The 21,079-nt window shown below is 37.7% G+C and overlaps 1 protein-coding gene and 1 long non-coding RNA gene across 2 annotated transcripts in view; both read right to left on the bottom strand.

Annotated features, from left to right (window-relative positions):
* LOC135081866 (uncharacterized) overlaps nt 1–16,334 on the bottom strand; it is a 37,472-nt gene extending 21,138 nt beyond the window's left edge. The window contains exons 1-6 of the mRNA XM_063976651.1: nt 15,443–16,334; nt 14,752–15,099; nt 13,785–14,037; nt 9,576–9,763; nt 4,586–4,782; nt 3,517–3,594 (exon numbers count right to left, since the gene is read on the bottom strand). Coding sequence (XP_063832721.1) covers nt 3,517–3,594; nt 4,586–4,782; nt 9,576–9,763; nt 13,785–14,037; nt 14,752–15,099; nt 15,443–15,825 — 1,447 coding nt within the window. The 5' untranslated portion in view covers nt 15,826–16,334. The remainder of the gene's footprint in view (nt 1–3,516; nt 3,595–4,585; nt 4,783–9,575; nt 9,764–13,784; nt 14,038–14,751; nt 15,100–15,442) is intronic.
* A 1,239-nt stretch (nt 16,335–17,573) lies between these two features.
* Nucleotides 17,574–19,867, bottom strand: LOC135081521 (uncharacterized). Its single transcript, XR_010259207.1, has 3 exons — nt 19,798–19,867; nt 19,415–19,680; nt 17,574–18,461 (listed from the first exon to the last, which is right to left on the bottom strand). It is a non-coding gene; the product is annotated as an uncharacterized LOC135081521 (long non-coding RNA).
* Between the last annotated feature and the right edge of the window lie 1,212 nt (nt 19,868–21,079).

Below are 21,079 nucleotides of genomic sequence, written 5' to 3'. Positions count from 1 at the left end.
TAGTAGAATTTTTGTTCTTGGTGTTAGCATTTCAGAGACATAGATTGGCACTCTCAATGTGCTGAGACCCAGGTGGTTGGTATTCAGTTTATTATCTTTATTTTTATTATTAAATGTCTTAACAGCTTTCAATATCTTTATTTTTTGCTCAAATTCCGCTAGTTCCACGGTAATCGGCGCATTGTCGCTGCCTCTGCGATATACTTCCTTAACAGTGTCGTTATTGCTGCTGATATCGAGTGTCTTCATCATGTTTGTTACAATCTCGTGAAGATCTTCATTTTCCAATTTGGGGACATTCCTTATTTCGATCGCTTTCTTGATTTGATTCCTTTGCATATCATTCAGTTGGTCTTCTAGTACGGTAATCCTGTTGCGGGCATTAGCGCAATCTGACTCAAGTGTTTTCACCCTATCTGATAGTTTTGCTTGCTGCACCTTATTTTCCTGCAGCATTTGTTCTATATCATTGTTACTTTGTATCAATTTAGCGTTCTGCTCAATCAAAGCTTCCATCGCCTTAGTTACGCTATCGAGTTTCCCTTCTTGACGTTTTTGGAATTCTTCAAACATTCCTTTAATCTCCATTCTGAAATCGTTAAGCTGTTCACCTTCCGGATGTTTTCTTTTTCTGGTATTTATTCTCGTCTCATCGTCTATGTCTATCAATAAGGCTTTACATTTAATTATATCGAAGTATCTCCGTCTAATCTACCGAGATAGTGAAAAATTATAATTTTATAACTAACACAAGCTACGGAATATACATATACAAAATACTAGTGGATGAATATACTTTGATGATAATCATTTAGCAGGTATGAGAATAAAAATGAGGATAATATCATAAACAACATCAAGATTCAAGACTTCAAAAAGTAAACGTAAACGCACCCGGATCTAAGAAATACTCGTACAATTCATTCTTTCTTCGATTTTTTATCATAAAGTTCAAAATATCGATAACAATCTTTGAAGTTCATGACCGAAACCATGAAATTCAAATAGCATGGTAGTTAACCCTCGCTCGTAATATCAATTAACACTAGAAAGGCCGCCGTCCCATTTTTGTCCCACTCGCGAGTTTGATCGTCTCTAACTTTTTTATTTTTCAACGAAAGTCCATGAAACTTTTTGACTTTTACTGATTTACTGAATTTTATTATTTTTTAATGTTTTTGATAATATAACATTAATAGAAATTTTTTTAAAATCGGTTTTACCTAGAAGCGCCACTGGGTCATTTTTGTCCCACCCTGGTATTTGCCACAATAATTCGATGAAGAGTCCTTGTTTTGAGGAGATACGAAAGTGGAGAGTTGAGGAGAGTTCAGGTGACTCGTGACAATGCAGAAATGTAAATATATTGGACTAGTTTTTGCCTGCGACTTCACCCGTGAGAAATTAAGTTTATCATAGAAGGACCTAATTTCTTGACACTTATCGTTGTTTTTTGACCAAATAACTGAATATTATTGTAAATTATAGCCTATATTATGTTATTCTGAAGTATTAACAATAAAACTGCAAAGTTTTATTAAGATCGGCTTAGTATTTTTTGCGTAAAAGAGTGAAAAAACATCCATCGATCTAACCATGAATCCATGCTCACTTAGTTCAAGTTCCAGGCATATATCCACCCATTCATCCTTCCTATCCATTCATCAGTCCATCCATCCTTCAATTCATCAATATTTATTAACTTTTACATTAATTTATAATATTAGTAGGAAGGTGGCTTCTAGACATAAGCCAGTTCATACATTGTATGATTTGATACATTTTTATAATGTGTGACTTATAAAATTTTGAAAATTAAACGTACATACTTTTCATTGCAATTGGTAAAAAACTTCACTGTTTGTGTACAGATAACAGAAAAATAACCATACCTATAAAAATTCCTAAGCACATTAGTACACCAGAGAGACAAAAAACCATACAAAAAAACTTTGTGCAAAATGTGCACTATTATTTGTAAGATGTTTATTTTTCCTTTAAAAATAATAATGACTAGTTAAAGTAGTATAGCCTGACCAGGAACATAAAAACCCTGGCATAGAGGCGCGTCAATTGCATTTGATAGTGCAACACTGAGTACAGTCGTACCTGTGTTAAATTAATAGGCTAACTTTATGTATCAGGATTCAGGATTACGGGCTAATTTGATATGTTCATAAATTAACGAAAAAATATTATTATAGGTTACCTGATTTAAATAAATTAAATGAAACCATCAATCGAGCTAGTAGATTTATTTTATTATTCATCAATAATCAAATTCAGAACGTGAATATTCAACTGCAATGTCTGCTCATGAACGCTTCAAACTCGGTACTTCTTTCCCAATCCCATAAAATTCAACACTTAGAAAGTGTCAAAATTTTTAAAATAGGTAGTTGAAACAAACCACAGCTAATTTTCATAGTGGACTGTACTATACGATAAACATGTCAGTCAATTTGACAACCTTTGTCGGAAACATTATTCAATGAAAATATTGTCCGAACCCTTAGTATTTCTCTTCGACAAATACTTTAACACATTGTGAACCACTTTTCTTTCACGACTATAAAAATATTTTAGCAATTTAATGCATAAAACCAATTGCGCACATTTAAAATAAAGTTTGTTTACACTTTGACAGCAATAGACTGACATGCAAGGTGACATGTCAATGAAGTTTTCAGTTACTGTTGCCATTAAAAGAAATTAGTACCATTAGTTTTCCGCAACATGGCGAGGGTTTTTATGTTCCTGGTCAGGCTATAATTTCATTATTTTAATACAGTATAACACCACTAAGTAATATGTGACTATTTTTAAATGAAACAAAAATATCGGACTTTTAATCATTCAAAATTAAAATTGAATACATTTATATTTTTAAAGAAATAAGTACATATTGATTTAACTACATAGATAAACCTTTTTTTAAGGATACTACAAATAGTTTTAACCATAATATTCATGCTTGAAACTAAAAAATGTTACAAAATATATGCTGGGACAAAATTGACCCAGCGGCGCTTTTAGGGGGGTCGCAATCTTCGGCACTTCTAGTGTTAATTCATGCAAAATATGCTAAAAGGCACCCGGTTGCGTTTCACTAAGGGAGGCATCAAATAATTCATGTACTTTTGCCCGATAAGTATCTGACCTGTGCTTATTACAAGACTGTTTTTTAATAAGTTTCTAAAATATTTTTAGAACAAAGTCAGACAAATTTTATTATAGTTAGACTCAACTGTCCTCTAACTCGCACATTATACTGTAAAAGCGAGGTAATTACTTTTGTTCTAATCTAGTTTTTGGCTCTATTTCTACTGATAATAAAGTTTATAATTTTGCACGAACTTCTTACTTTTGTTCTAATCTAGTTTTTGGCTCTATTTCTACTGATAATAAAGTTTATAATTTTGCACGAACTTCTATCACTGGCGTTTATTAGGCCGGATACTCATCGGACAGGATAATGGGCACAAATTACAAAAGTACGAAGTTAGTAACATTAACCTTTGCGTGTCGGCAGGGCTTTAAACGGATTTGTCGTGTGTAATGCCGTTATGAACAGTTGTTCCTTGTTTATCTTCTCTGTAAACAATAATCAAAGTTTACATGGCAGTTTGTTTCACAATTTGTCGCACGCACGGAGACATTATAAGTGATTTTTGATGGCGGCTGTGGAACTACATAGATTATTGATTTTATAGTTACGGCAATCGAATAAGGAAAGTTCGAAATGAGACGACGATAAAAAAGGCCTAAACGTGCCGTTACCAGTAACTGTCAAATTGTCAATGCATAAATAAATCACTCGATAAATATTTTTTGAGTGAGTCCACTTGAAAATATCTGGACGTCAGTGTGCAGTGATTTTATCAATAGATTAACATGTGTAGATATGGCGAATGTGTTTTTATTAAGTTTATAATGTTAACAGCTGATCTTATTGGTAGATAAGTACGCCATCGATCATCATGTATCAGTACGCAAACATAAGCGGCTCATGTAAAAGTAGGCTATGTAATGTAATGATGTCAGATTTAAATGACAATCAAAATTGCATGACATGTTTTTGAATATTTATTTATGATAAATGTTTCCTTTTGTAAAATTAATTAATATTTTACATTCGGTGTGCTAATATAATCGTTATCGTTAACTCAAAATGGACTTGAACCCACGAGCTCAATACTCAATTATTTATTGCATCCATATGTGTTACAGAGGTGGTATATGGTATGGTTTAGATAAAAATATGGACCCTGTCGGGCACAGCACTTTAGGAGTGAGTTTAAATCACTCCTTACGCAGTCTTTTGCTAATTTATTCAGTAAATTATATGTCTATTTCTCAACTCAGTCAATGCCTGAGATATGGGAGCGGCACGAGAGGGGTGACATTGACATATCATGACGTGACAGCATGCCAATCTGAAGCATTATTGAAGTCTCGCTGGCGTTTGACGTCTCAAAAACACCCTCCCGTGCCGCTCCCATACCTCAGGCTATACCTATAGTCGCGTTTAGTTTCCAAATGTCAACTGAGTCTTTTGTTTTTCGAGCATAATTTTCCAACTCACCTTTAGAAGGCACCTTCTTGGGCGAGACGACGGTCCCGTTCAGTTTGGTGGACAGTTTGTTTATGGAATTAGGGTCGGGGTGGTCTTCCCTCTTGAAGGTCCGCTCTACCCTGTCTATGATGTCGGCAGGCACTGTGTCCGTGTCCATTTGCCACGCCGAGTCAGTCGTGTCTGGGGACGGTGATCTGCTGTGAGCACTGAAAAAAAATATTAAATTAACCTTTAGCACGGTACAATTTTCAAAAAGATTCCAAAAATACGTTGCTTAGATCGCTTTTTGTTTATATTGAACCTTACTTCATTTCGAAAAACTCCAAAATTAACCAGGTTAATTGTGAAGAAGATATGAATCAAGGTTGCCTTGATTCTAAAGCGCTATGAACGCTTCTTAGCCAAATCCTTTATTTGTCTGGTGTGGTGGCAACAACACCTAATGGGTATGAGAATTTGTCATTATATCCGATAGCCAGAGACATAGTTAGCCAGAGCAGAGACACAGTTAGCTCTATCCCGAAATTTCGAATCAACTGCTTTATAAAATGTTATAAGGACAGAAGCATATACCCAGTTCTATTTAAATTATCACAAGAAGTACCGCGCATTATCACTTACATGCATTTATTGGTTTTTATGCAACACATTTCTAAATGAAAGTACATCATCCACCAATAAGAACTCGTAAGCTAATCTTTCCTAGGTCTAGATGGATAATTTGTAAATATTATTGCACAAGTGGAATCTCACCTTTATAATAATCATGTATCTCATAATATACACAAACAGTAAAGATAACAGAATCTTTATGCATTATTTAAGAAATATTTAAATAATTAAGTAAGAGGCTTTATAATTTGTAGTGTCATTGTAGAATATTAATTGACGTAAGTAGTAAATGTATCTGACATCACAAGAACTGTAACTATTACAAAACGGGCTATTATTTTCTTACATTTGATTGTCTGATATTATGATAACCTCCTCATTTTTATGTCGGTTAAAAATCGATCCATTAGATCAACGTATTAAGGCCGGGTAGCAGAGAAAATGGCGAAAATGAGGTTTTCATTTATCATTTTTGAGGTACTAAACAGTAAAATTAAAGGCTAAGATTTTTATTGGGCATAGTTGAGGATATTTTCTAGGGCAATTAACGGATGGAAACACGATTTGATGAAGTTGACTCGATAGAATAAATTCCCAAAGTTACCTCTATTCGTTTTCTATTTATGGTTTTATTTTTAAAATAAGCGATTTGAGATTCTAAATCTTTTACTAAACTAAAGTTCAGAAATAACTCGAGGGCTTTTAACGGATGAAATTTTTATATTGCGTCTTATTTAGTTACTATGTTAAAAAATGTGGAAAAAATCGTCCATGACGGCTTGGACAATCTCAATCAGTCGCGCGGTGGCGCTTACGGAGGACGGACGCGTGTCAGTTTTATGGCCGTGACAGTTCGCGATTTGTCAATATTTTTGACAATGATGACTTTGATGAGTCACAGTATAATAATATCAGTGCTACTGGAGAAAGCTAAAATTTTTGATAATTAAGAATTATCAATTTTGTCTACCTATTGAAACTTAAATCGTTCGCATCCTTTTAAACGAAGACTCTACTCATGATACATAGTACATTCCTCAAATATGAGACAAAACCAATGAGTTAAAATTACATTTTAATAGTACCTACATACAATCGTCTTTACACTCTTTAGAAGACACTGACACTGATACAAATAAATAATAAAAAATTAGGTCATTGGGTCAAATATAGGGGCAGCTGCACGTCACTGAAAGACGATTCTGTTTACTCGGCATCTGGGCTGGAGAACATGAACCCTTGTTTACAGATGCAGATGTAAATGGAGTTATAACTGGACAAATTTTACATGAAATGTGTAACAGAAATCAGTTAAAAGACACATACATGGAATACCAATAAGGTTGCGGAGGGAAAGCTACCTATATAAACTAGCGGCCGCCCGCGACTTCGTTCGCGTAGACCTCGTTTTACCCCCGTTAGATATCATGTTGATAGATGGCGTTTCACGGCTTCCCCCAAATGAATATTTACAAACGTCATACAGTAGTTTGTCCAGCGCTGTAGATTTTAACCAATGACGATAGGTAAATGGCGCTTTTTAGACACGTCTTATTTATTTATTGAAATTTATTTGTCACATATCGTCATAAGTGTTAGCCTATATGTTAATCTGGGTTATAAACAATAATACTGTAAAGTTTCAACAAAATCCGTTCAGTAGTTTTTGCGTGAAAGAGTAACAAACATCCAGACATCCAAACTTTCGCCTTTATAATATTAGTAGGTAGTAGGATATTTCACAATCCAAACTAATATTTTACTATTTAGTTTAGCATTTACTTACCTACAGTAAATATTAGTTTGTATTGTGAAATGCTTAAAATAAAATAAAAAATAAAACAAAATAGGGTTTCAAATTACCTATCTTTATCTAATTTATAAAGAGGTAAAGTTTGTGTGTTTGTATATTTGTTAAATTGTAAGGGGTAATCTCGGGGTCTGCTGAACCGATTTTAAAAAATCTTTCACCAATAGAAAGCCACATTATATCTGAGTGTAATAGGTTATATAAAAACCGAAAAATACTACGCGGCGAAGCGGCGGGCGGAAAGCTAGTTTATTTATAATTATGTACGAGCATAATAATTTATTGAAGTCTAAGTCAAACATTCTTTATTTGTGTGGACCTATATATTAACGAGAGATTACAAGGCGTCAAATATTTCAAGAAAAAAATTAAAAACTATTATAAAGCTAAATTTTGCTCTCATGGAGCCTTTACCTACTCTGACAAATCAAGACTTAAAGAAGAAACTAATAATAAAACTATTTAACTGTCCTGCAATGAAAAGCTTGATCGGGTACAACACCTCAAGTTATTTTAGAACTTGATTTCATTAAAAGACTCTGAATATCAAATTGCTTAGGTATCTAAAGTCAAACGATTCTGAAATGTCAAGTGGCATAAAGTTGGGACTAATAAATAACCCATTAAGATAGTAACGCCCTCCTGTCAATGACATACCTGGAACGTTAGAGTATTGGACAACTAGTAAAAATGCTTTGTCCTAAATGACTGACGGATATCGTAGAGACCTGAAAGTTGGAAGGTGTGTTCTTTGTATGACGTAGGCATCCGATTTTCCGAAATGGGGTCATGAAATGAAGTGGGTGAAAAAAGGGGGCAAAGATTGTATGGGACAGTGATTATTTGATTCAATCTACTTGAAATTTTGCTTAACAATTCCTTAATAATATTATAATTCATGACAAACGTGTGAAAGGGGTAGAAAGTTAATTTGGGAGTCATTTGCGTCGAAGTTGATATCAATACTAGATACTTACTGCTTTTGATTTAATTACTTTTTATTTTTACAAGTGTTTGAAAACTCCATGTCAGTTTGCAATCAATGTCAAGTGAAATCTCAAATTGAAATGTCCAATCTCAATGAGGAGGCTCTGCATTTATTCCTAGAATTCCCCTAACACCGTCAAATTACCCATTCGAATTCAAGACAGTGCAGTTTCCCATCAAAATCTGCTTCGTAATGACTATAAACAAAGCTCAAAGTCAAACTCTAGCAACCTCTGCATAAACTCCCATGAGTGCTCAGAGCGGGTGCCTGCGCCAGGTAACCGCGTGTGATGCTCATAGTGATTTTCGATACAGAGCCCCGTAATACGTTGTACATAAATTATGGAAAGAAAACACCCAGACCAATACAAACAAAATAATATGTATGCAATTTTAGTATGATATTTTTATTTATTAATCAACAAAAAGACTGAACAAAATTGATGCGTGTACTGATTAATGTAATTAACCACATGCAAAGTTTCGTGAATTGCAACAACTATAATTTATTATCCAAGCTCTAAATAATCGCTACTACGAGTAACTGATCATAAAATGTTTTTCTGATGAACTGATCATTAAATGACCTACCGATAGGTCGAGTGACGTAATCTTGAAATTCTTTTGAACTTCCGGAAGGTCGGGTGATGCCACGCCTCTTTGAACCATGTTTACTTTGGCAGTTATATTTTATACTTATTCGATTCTAAAATATATTCCCAAAAATTCTGAAAGGTGTTTTAATTTGTATCACTTGGATATGATTTGTATTAGAAAGTGTTGTGAGTATGACGCTTGAACGGGAGGAAGTCAACCTAACCTAACCAACTGGTATTTTTATACTGTGTAGCTGGGAGAGCTCTTTGGCGCGCTGTCTTCGGCGAAGTATTGCGCGCGCAGATTTTGACAGCGTGAAATACCTACTTTAGCAGAAATACCAAGCCTTAATCAAAATTTTCCTATACATAATGAATGACACACTGTAATCTTAATTAAATTATGTGTCCTATGATTCATATTATTTACTTTCAAAGACGCTAGCCGTAGACGTATTTTCCACTATCTCTGTAATCACATCTACGCATAATATTATCTTCATTTGTTTTGCGATTTTCTTTTGTTTTGTAGGGTCATGTCGCCAGTTCGCATCCAAACAACGGATCGCTTTTTAAAAACAGTAAAAGCGAATGGTAGTGGTTTTTATGTGAAATAAAGACAGGGTGGCCCAAAAAATAGTATCAAGAAAGCCCAGAGCTAGAGCATCATTACCCAAATTACAATGTTCCACAATTATTGATAGACACAAAATCAAAATCCTACTACACAAATAAAATAACTGTGAAAAATCTCGGAACATACATGGGGGTGATTTGGGTAGCCCTGTAGGCGTAGGATGCGCGTCGCGATAAGCGTTTATCGCGCCATTATAACGATTTTATTACGCGATAAGCCCTTACATTTTGACGTCTAAAATCATCGATAAGATTTTATCACAGCGCGCATCTTCCCCGGCTGGTGATGCTATACCTCTGGGCTCCGGCTTGACACTATTTTTTCTTTCTCTTTCTTTCTACATTCTATTCTACTCACTCGTCAGCCTCCCCATCCACCGCGCTGCACTCGGTCTTGCTGCTCGACTTCATCTTGGCGACCTTGATCTTGGACTTGGCCTTCTTCTTGACGCTCTTGCCTTTCTTTCCCACTATGGCGGTCACGGAGCTCACGGGGAGCGCGGGGCTCACCGCTGGGCACGTGGGCGTGGGCGTGTCTTGGCGGGGCTGTGGGCAAGAGTTACTTTTGTTACATTTTTTATGCGTGACAAGGCAGGTTCGTTCGTTCGTTTCAGCCAAATGACGTCCACTGCTGGACAAAGGCCTCCTCCAAGGTTTTCCACAATGCACGGTCCTGCGCTGCCCAAGGCAGGTATTTGACCGCAATTTGGGATGGATTTTCAAAACATGTGAATGGGAGATTGTTTATGGGAGTCACACTTATTTACTTGGAAACTATTTCACAATAAAAACATATTTATCAGACTGCGCCAGGAGGATTATGTTTGTGAAGATAGATTTTTGTAAAAAAAAAGATTTTTGTACGTGGCCATAGATTACAAAGGAAAAGTGAGTTTTTCTTTATAAAGCAAATATTTTTAAGTCTTAGGGGAAATCCTCAAAGCCACTATATTCCGTCTATCTCATCTTTACGAGACATAAAAATACGGGAAGACATTATGGAATAGCTTTTTCGAAATTATCTTTCATAAGAATCATAATTTGGACTTCCACAGTAACTAAAACAGAAAACGTTCCAGCCGTCCTCAAATGATGCACTTTCCAACGAACAGCTTTTCAATATTATTTATACATAAATTTGTTTACAGTTATTATTCAGTGCCTATTTTTGTTTCTTCATAGATATGAGTTAGCTTATCCGGTATGAGCTGTCTCATCAGTGTGACAAATGAACAACTTACTTTCACAATAATTAACAAACAAAAACGATTTTTATAAACAATATTAAAATGTTACATAAATTATTACACAGCAATATTTTTTAATGTCTCGTAATTATGTAGGTATATTATTTAAGTTAACTTTTTGTATCATTAGTTCAATTAATTTAGTTGAAATATGAAGAATTGTAACGTAAGCACAATTACAGTAGAATAGCACACGTAAATCCACCAAAGCAAACTCGCCTTAGCGATTTATAAGATATCTGATAGATAGTTAAAGAGTTGTTTGGTTTCTTTATCAAGCCAAAATAGTTGTTTTTTTTTTATTCATTTGGTGGCAAATCTTATTATACTCTTTCTGTAGTGATCATACGTCAGCGCCAAAGGTCAATATGTTGACATCTTTCTAAAACTCTTGAACCGTGTGACTAAGATACAGACCGAAAGATGGCCTAGTATTTAATATCTGTCACCATTCGCGTTCTAATCTCATAGTTCTATGTATAGTCGAGATTATAATAAGTCGACCGCGCCGTATTACTTCGTGTAATCTATTCGGATTAGGTTATACGAACAACGGCACGTGGTGACGTGGCTCACAGATGCTTCTGCACCCGTAACCCTGGTATAAATGTGTATTTTCGTTGCATTTACTGAAACATTTATTCTATTCTAAATCTCCAGCGCCCACGCTCATTGAATAGCCGTGGACAAACTCCGAAAACAATACAGTTTGCTCCAAGTTGAGCTTTATTATCACCACATAAAGTATAGAAATCTGACGTTTATAGCTTTGATAAACAGTTTCAAATTAATTATGTATTTGAAAACGGATGGCAGCAACGGACACTGAATAAATTGAAATTCATAAGTTTTCGTCTCGAAGAATATAGGTAGTTTTCAAGCATGCCTAAAGTGAAGGGTCAGTGATTCTATGAAGCAAAGATCTTTGGACACTCAGCTCACATACCTACATTATTTTAAAAATAGTTGTGAGTACTCCAATCCCCGGTTTACCGTCTTACTGGAATTACTCCGCGAACAGTTTTTGGCAGCTGTCGCTGCAAATTGTTCCTCACATTCTTGCTGTTTCTTTGCACCTCAGACACATGAACACTCGAGTGCTTTCAAATATAACCGCACAAAGATGTCAAGGCTATACCAACAGGGGTCAACTTTCCAACTGGAACACCTATTTATTGAACCGAACCGCGTTAATTATTCACTTGCTTTCGCGCAGAATTGGACCAGAACGTCTTGGTGCTTCTTGAAATATAATAGCGATAGATACTTTAATATGCACAAAAATCGATAGGAGATCGATGTCGGGCGGTAGAAACAGTGATAATGCATCGTATTGACATTTTGTACAGTTTGGCAAGGTGCCCGGACCGTTGAATTGAAGACACAATAAAATCTAAGGAGCACCGAATTAAACAGACAATAAAACAAGGTTGGACGAGATGCGACCAGTAGCAGACAGCCGACGCCGCCTACTTAGTTTCAGGTTCATCTCGGCTGAACGCGCGAAACCGAAAAGTAGGAACAGTTAATTAACTTGGATTGGATTGTCATTACATCAATAGCAGGAAATCACAAGAAATCATATCGAAATGTAGAAACAATAGATTTCTAGGAAATATTTTGCGCACTTTTCATCCCTAATCATGCCTCAAGATTGAGACGATGTCAGAAGATAACAGAAGCAATGGAAACATGAAACTTTGATCTATCAGTAGACACTGAAAGCCTAAGTTTTCAGTGCAATTATTTTACGGTCGATACAGAGCTCTCATACCCTAGTGGAAGTAGGACTAAGCTGCAAAAATACTACAAAACACTAGGCAAGGGGTTTTTAAATTGCAGACATGGAATCTTCCATGGAACTCATTTTATACCAAGGTATACAGACTAGAAATCAACGGAAACGACAAATAATAGTGTACAACACGGTGCTCACACAAAAACTATCATAACATTATCAAGGCCTGCTCACAATATAAATACATAATTTATGAAAACTTACACATCGACAGATCTTCCACAGAACTTTTTTCAACTTGCGCATATTGAGCATAAACACTTCCGAATCACTCACTGGCACATTTCGCCACTCATTGCCACTTGCACAACTCTTTTGGTAGGGTCGCGTCATCGTAGACCAAACACACCGTCATACCATGAGTATATACCATCAATCGTAAGTCTTAAAAATAACTCCAGTATTCCATAGCAGTCTGAATATACGCGACGCGGGTGTTCTACCGTCCAGCGCGCAGTATGAAGCTGTACAAACGAGCTATAAGCACATAAAAGGATTTGAACTTCTAATTCTTTATCAGCTACAGTTTAATGCCAGATACTGGTCACTGGCATAATAATATAAGACACGCGACCAGGCATTTGAAATCCAATTGCCTAGGTGGCTTTGTAATTGAGATGCGACTTAACGCTAGAAAATTTTAATAACGCGACCAAGAATATCCAATGAAGACCGCGCACACACTGAACGTCTCACTACCCTGGCCTAAATTCAAAAAACCGTATGACCGAGTAATATTTTAATCGCCCTTAAATTTGATAAGCAGTGATTACAGTTGCGAAACTTGAATATTATTCGCGCCGTAGTCTACGCGTCTTCGTCGACTATCAGATTTTATCGACACCAACAATACGGATACGATGTACGCAATATTAGAAGCTACTGACTGATTAAAAACATACGAGGGCTCTTCTATCTCCTTATCTTAGGCAAATATTATAAAAAGGTACCCACAACCACATGTTTGCGAAAGGTAATCTTGGAACTATAGTATACTTGCATGTATATTAGTTAAGAAAATGCTTTTGTTCGTAATCTTTCGTTTTATAAAACATAAACATTGCAGATATAATAAAAAAACATTGAACGATATTAGGGCGCTTACACACTTTCGCGCCGAAATCAGCCGCAAGCAGCCGCTATAAAATGCAACCGCAATTAACAAGCCGCTAAACGCACCCACCAGATGCAATCCCTACTACGCAGTTAGCGACATAGCAACAATAGAGTATTTTAACCAATAAGTGGGGCATGGACCAAAAAGGTGTTCATCACCCTTCTGAATTCGAAAGTTACATAAATAATGCATTGTCTGGAAGAAATCACTTCCTAGCGATAAGGCCGCCTAAATTATGCAGTTTTGTTCTTATATGAATATCTGTTTGTGTTGTGCAAACTATGTGCAAAGTACTTTATCTTTTAGGGTTTTTGAATTTTAATTTGTTTTTGTATGTGGTAAACTTTATATAGGCAAAATATCTGAATTCTTTGACCAAATTACAACTGAAAAAAGTACACTCACCATTTCAACTACAGGAGAATCTCCAACGGTGTCATTATTAATTGCTGTGGTCCTCAAAATGTGTATGTTGTGAACTTCGTCCTTGTTCGTCACTATGACCTGATCCTTGCAAGTGCATCGTTGGCTTTTGGAATAGTTTGATGAGCTTTTGGTCGGTGTGTTGCTGAGTGAAGCAATTGCCGTACCATACGAGTAGCCAGTACCGGAGTTGTCTTTAGCTCTTTTCATACTGCTTGATAGATATGACAAACGACTGGAACAAAGTTTTATGTTAATAGCTTCAAAATGTTACAAGAGCAAAATGATTTGGAAACTACAATAGCTTTTTATTTTATGTATTACATGACTGAAGAAAATAATTAACACTTTCTTGTTTTTAATTCTAGGATCAACATACATCTGACGATGTTCAGGGCATCTGACCCAATCTATTTAAAACAGGGTTCGAGGATATATATCAAGGGATATATATCAAGATATATATCGGATATATATCCGATATATATCAAACCGGTTTTGATGATATATATCAACTTTTAAAATTTGTTACTGTATTTGTACTTTTTGACATAAGATTTTTATTTTTTTAGTTGATTTTGCCGTATTTCAAAGATATTTTATGTTTTTGCTTTATTTGTCTGATTTTAAGTTTTAAAAACATTAAAAACATGTTTATGTAACACATATGCAATAGTATTCATGAATAATACAATAAAATAATACTATGGCTTTCATACAAAATTGATATATATCAAAGTTGATATATATCGGATATATATCATAAATATCCGATATTTTGATATTTATAATAAATATCGGATATTTTCGAACCCTGATTTAAAAACTACTTGGATTTAAAAAAATATTAATCTGAAATTATTATTAAAAAGATAAACAATAATTAAATTACATAATGAAAAGATCACGATCTCACATGACTTAAGCATGGTATAACCTTAAAACGTACTTGTCATATCCAGGTATCGGTGATCCAATGTGGAAATTGCAGTAAAGATTGTCAGATTCACTCGCTGCCCTCTGCCTTCTACGGCCTTCGTTCAGCTTGCATTCCTGATATGACCTATTTTTGGGTTTCTTGAGTATGCTCTGTGGAGGTGACTTTGGTAGCGGGTTGTTGAGTATTGATTTCAGAGGTTGTTTGGCCACTTGTACTTCCATCATTTCTTGATCAACTTTTTCTAATAATTCTTCTACTTTTGGTAGCCTGTCGTCGACTTTAGTGTTTGATAATGTTGTAACGAGTAAAGGTCTAGTGGGGCTTGTTCTGTGGAATTTTGATCTTCCTGGCTGGTATCTACAGAATTAACATTAAAAAATATGAATTATATTATTTTTGTCAATTACTTATGTTTTTATTTTCATATTCAAAATAAACCCATAGCCAACACGATTTACATAATCAACACACATTTCATTCATATGATTGTAGTTCAAGAGACACATGGGAAATAGAATTCAAGTTCATTGCCAATTGCCATGTTATGAAATCAAAACAAACAAAGGACTCTATAATTAAAAAAAAAACCATTTGAAGAGGAGTCATGACAGATATTTGATAGCAAAACAGTGTCGATAAGACCTACAAAATTATCATAACAACCATATGGGAAATGAGGTTATATTTTGGTTCTACTGACCCATGGTGTCTGTGCGGTTCGTGAGCCATGATGTAGTCGCCGTTGACGGCCGCGGGCAGCGAGCACTCGTGCTGAAAGCGCTCGTACGGGGTCTCGGCGCTGTTCAGCGTGAAGTGGCTCTTGTTCGGCAACGCGCGGTAGCGAGGGTAACCGTCCGCCGAGCGGTGCGCCTCGCGACTAACATCCTCGTACGGACTCCGGTCCACGCCTTCGCTGCGGCACCTCCGCCGCAACACGCGGGCTGGCGCGCGACCCGACCCTGACCACTCCAACACTGACCCCAAAGGATCGCATACGTCGAACCCGGCTTCGTAACTTGGGCACGCTCGCCTGTTATCCATATCCGACGCGCCTATTCGTGACGCATCTTCGAATGTCCACATCGATCGCACAACACCAATTTCACTATTGCACTGCTAATTTTACAGGTAAAAACCACTGAAACATGAACTCTAACGGCGTCGACGAGGCCAGAGGCGACAGATGACAGATGGCTTTACGACAGCCACACAACGTGCCAGGTCTCCCGCCAAAATTGAAAGAAAACTGGGTTCTTTTTATAAATAAATAGGCATCAAACCTACATCGAGAACTTAGGTCAACCTCGTATTCGGATAGTAGGAGTAATTTATCAAAACTCCAAAGAACACGATGAGGCAGGTTTAGGTATCTTGCTTGTAATGGCGATTGATAGAATCCTATTCAATGAAAAATGTATTTTGATGTCCTATTCTTTTAAGTAAAAGATTTTTAAAAGAATTATTCAACATCACTAATTCTGTATACAACTGGTATTGTTATAATATTGTACAACAGAGAAAAGAAATACCACAAAATTAATAAAATACGTAAATCACTCGGTGGAGTATATTTTTACTTCCTACTTTTTACATTTTATGTTATGATATGACAATTTTCAAAAATGCTCTGCGAATTTGTTGTTTCTTTCTATCATCCTTGGGTGGATACCCAAGTTAGAGCGAGAAAACAAATTAGTTCTATTTTTTTCCGCCGGCAACGTAACTTAGTAGAATTATAATACTAGCATTCATTGAAGATTTAATGCGGGCGTTTGGCGGAAAATAGCGCTAGCTACCGCTAGTAAATAAATGGCGTCCTTTTAGCGGTAAGTGCGGTAAATGTCAAAAACATTTATGGGAAAACCGGTAAAAAACGTCATTTTTGAAATTTAGCAAACTTGTCCTCGCCGAAAACATACTTACTAAAGTTTCGGCGGTTGCCATTTTGCTAACAATTTCTAACAAGTGGTATTTTCCGCCAAACTCAGCTGTTGTAAAATATTACTACCACAGATAATTTATACTACCAACAGCACATGAGTAAAGAAACGGAACACTGTCCCTGTCTCATCTGTGCACTGAGCACTCGACCATTCTGGGGTGAGCTTTCTAAACCATTCTGAGATGAGCACTAGACCATTCTGTCTGATGTGGGCACTAGACCATTCTAAGGTGGGCACTAGACCATTCTGAGGTGGGCATTAGACCATTCTGAGGTGGGCACTAGACCATTCTGAGGTGGGCATTAGAGCATTCTGAGGTGGGCACTAGACCATTCTGAGGTGGGCATTAGACCATTCTGAGGTGGGCACTAGACCATTCTGAGGTAGGCTCTAGACCAGTGATGGCCAAGGTAGCTGGTTATCAAATTTCAGTTACGAACGTGGACTAAAGGAAGAGATCGACCGCGGAACGTGGTACTTATTTGCTGCTAAAATGTTTTATTTCACTCTTCTAAACTCTACCTTGCAGTCGACCGCAAGAAATATTTTCGAGCTTAAGTAGACCTCACAGGTCAAAAGTTTGGCCACCCCTGCTCTAGACCATTCTGTATTTGAATTCGATATTTGAAATAGAAATAAAAAATGTGTAGTGTTGTGTTCTGTAGTTTTTAGCATACAAATTGAGTATGGGGTCCAAAAGGAAAAACTGTGGATTTATTCTGAAAAATAAAAATCTAAGGCTGAGTTGCACCACCTAATTTTAACTGTAACTAACCACCGACGATAATCGCCCTTTTTTGTAGTCTGACAGATTTTTGACGTTTGTTAAAGTTAAAGTAAGATGGTGCAACCCAGCAGTGATGGAATGTATTGTAAAATAAAACACAGTTTAGAGAATCAGTATTCTTTTTTACACATCAGTAACCTAGAACTTACAGACGTTATTATTCTTAAAATATAATACGAATCTGACTCTTTTACTAAGCTATATTATTTTTAATAAAAACTTCTATTTGTTGAGAATATTATAAACTGCTTCCCCGATTTATAAAATGAATAATGCTACTATAACAAAAAAGTGCGCCTTCCACTAAAAACCTGGAATTTCTTCGCTTACATTCTAGCCTATGTATTATTAATATTTAAGTATTACACGAGTGTAATATTATACATTATAATCCTTTCGAGCTGGCACTGAGGAAAGTTATGTCACAAACATCCTTCAATGACAAAATATGTACTATGCATTATGAAAAATAAAAAATTCTATATGCGTGCAAGTCGCTTGGCGTATATACAATCTGATCGAAAATAATGTAGCAAACTGCTAATTTGAAACAATTTAAATAAATTCATTATATTTCTCTAAATATGCCGATAAAATTTGACATAGCATGATAAATTAGATAAAACATCAGTTTTCTTAAATGAAAGTACTAGAACCATATAAACTGTACATACATAAACGGTCCCGCACAGAAATCTTAGTCTAAAACATTGCAACATTATAAAAAAAGACATCTATTATAGACTATGTATTAAAATTAGGTAATGTTCGACCGTCCGTACGCAGACCGATATACAAAGTAGAAAAAATATACACTGTTACCATCTTTACAACAATAAGGTGACTGCGGTATGCGTTTACTGGTAAAGGACCGCAGGCCGGCGGGCGCTGCTGCCAGTAACTCAACTTCGGCGGAAAATATATTATTATTGTGATCTTGCGTCGAATTGTTGCGCTGTCTTCAATACCAAATGGCGGTCAAGTGGAATCTGAAAGGAAAATAGGGTGTCAGTATCTGCAAACACTTTATAATGACTCCCATCTCCGCTACGCAAAGCTCAGATCTCTCTGCTGCACATCATCTCTCCGCTTTGGAAGATCGCAAACTTACTGTTGGTAATTTGTCACTTTTATTTCAACATAGTTGTGGTATAATTTTCCATGTATGCTCCCGCAAACGACTGACGCCTGGCTTATAATGTCAAAAGGTGCGGGTGCGTCTACACCGGGCGCATGACTCGCGAGTCACGTTTGACATCCTGCTCACTCAAGAGCAGGATGGATAAGGGGTCATCCATAAAGTACGTCACACGTAAAGGGGGGGGGGGGGGGAGGGGGTCGACAAAGTGTGACATGGTGTGACAAGGGGTGGGAGGGGTCCTAAGTTTCGTGACATCACATTTAAATTGTTTCAAATATTTGATATAATGTTGATTTCATAAAAAAAGTACTTAATTTAAATGGAAATAAAACTAATTTCGGAACTGCTGTTTTAATTTAATAATTTTTCGACGTGAAATTGCAAAACATGTGACGTCACACTAGGGAGGGGGGGTCTCTGTAATGTGACCGCCTGTGACAAGGACGGGGGGGGGCTCAAAAAATCATGAAATTCGTGTGACGTACTTTATGGATGGCCCCTAAGGGATGACGTCGATGTCGAGCGTGCCTAGCGAGATAAGTTATACTTTTAGCCGTTAGTAGGACGTCCACGCACAAGGTGGATCGACGACCTCATAAAGGTAGCAGGAAGGCGCTGGACGCAGGCCGCTACCAACCGGTCATGGTCATTATGGAAATCACTGGGGGAGGCCTATGATCAGCAGTTGACGTCCTGTGTAGTGTTGAAAATGACTTAAGCGGATGAATTTGACTGACCGTCATTTACGGTCAAATTGGTCAAAAACCGGTCCTATGGCTGAAATGAAAATGATGTAGGTACCTTAGCTGGTGAGCAGCGCGATGTTGATCTCCTTGACCATCTTGACGTGGTACAGCATATTGCGAGCGCGGGCGGCTGCAGGTAGCACACGTGTTGCGCAACCTCAATGTAACAGAGTCCTACACCAGCGTACTGACTCACCTTAGCTGGTGAGCAGCGCGATGTTGATCTCCTTGACCATCTTGGCGAGTTCGGACAGCTGAGCGAGGCCTATGTTCAGCAGTGGACGTCTTATGGCTGAAATGATGATGATGATGATGATATACCTTAGCTGGTGAGCAGCGCGATGTTGATCTCCTTGACCATCTTGACGTGGTGCAGCAGGTAGCACACGTGATGCGCAACCTCAATGTAACAGAGTCCTACACAGCTTACTGACTCACCTTAGCTGGTGAGCAGCGCGATGTTGATCTCCTTGACCATCTTGGCGAGTTCGGACAGCTGAGCGAGGCCTATGTTCAGCAGTGGACGTCTTATGGCTGAAATGATATACCTTAGCTGGTGAGCAGCGCGATGTTGATCTCCTTGACCATCTTGACGCGGTACAGTTACAGTTGCGCAACCTCAATGTAACAGAGTCCTACACCAGCTTAGGCGGTTATCACACTGCGCCGCGCTCCGCCGCGGAGCGCGTGATTTTCATATAAAAAATCACGCGCGCGGACGCGTTGTCAGTGTGAAGTGCCGCGCGTGTTTTCTATACAAGCTGAGGTACTTGCATACAATGATTAAATCTGTCGCCCCGCGCTCCGTGCCGGAGCGCGGCGCAGTGTGATAACCGCCTTACTGATATACCTTAGCTGGTGAGCAGCGCGATGTTGATCTCCTTGACCATCTTGACGTGGTGCAGCAGGTAGCACACGTGTTGCGCAACCTCAATGTAACAGAGTCCTACACAGCTTACTGACTCACCTTAGCTGGTGAGCAGCGCGATGTTGATCTCCTTGACCATCTTGACGCGGTACAGCATCTTGCGAGCGCGGTGCAGCTACAAGTAGCACACGTGTTGCGCAACCTCAATGTAACAGAGTCCTACACAGCTTACTGACTCACCTTAGCTGGTGAGCAGCGCGATGTTGATCTCCTTGACCATCTTGGCGAGTTCGGACAGCTGAGCGAGGCCTATGTTCAGCAGTGGACGTCTTATGGCTGAAATGATGATGATGATGATGATATACCTTAGCTGGTGAGCAGCGCGATATTGATCTCTTTGACCATCTTGACGCGGTACAGTTACAGTTGCGCAACCTCAATGTAACAGAGTCCTACACCAGCTTAGGCGGTTATCACACTGCGCCGCGCTCCGCCGCGGAGCGCGTGATTTTCATATAAAAAATCACGCGCGCGGACGCGTTGTCAGTGTGAAGTGCCGCGCGTGTTTTCTATACAAGCTGAGGTACTTGCATACAATGATTAAATCTGTCGCCCCGCGCTCCGTGGCGGAGCGCGGCGCAGTGTGATAACCGCCTTACTGATATACCTTAGCTGGTGAGCAGCGCGATGTTGATCTCCTTGACCATCTTGACGTGGTGCAGCAGGTAGCACACGTGTTGCGCAACCTCTATATAACAGAGTCCGTTCGGACAGCTGAGCGAGGCCTATGTTCAGCAGTGGACGTCTTATGGCTGAAATGATGATGATGATGATGATATACCTTAGCTGGTG

The sequence above is a fragment of the Ostrinia nubilalis genome, chromosome 20 (genome assembly GCF_963855985.1).
Source record: "Ostrinia nubilalis chromosome 20, ilOstNubi1.1, whole genome shotgun sequence".
Lineage (NCBI taxonomy): Eukaryota > Metazoa > Arthropoda > Insecta > Lepidoptera > Crambidae > Ostrinia > Ostrinia nubilalis.
This window is presented reverse-complemented; position numbering and strand designations above follow the sequence as displayed.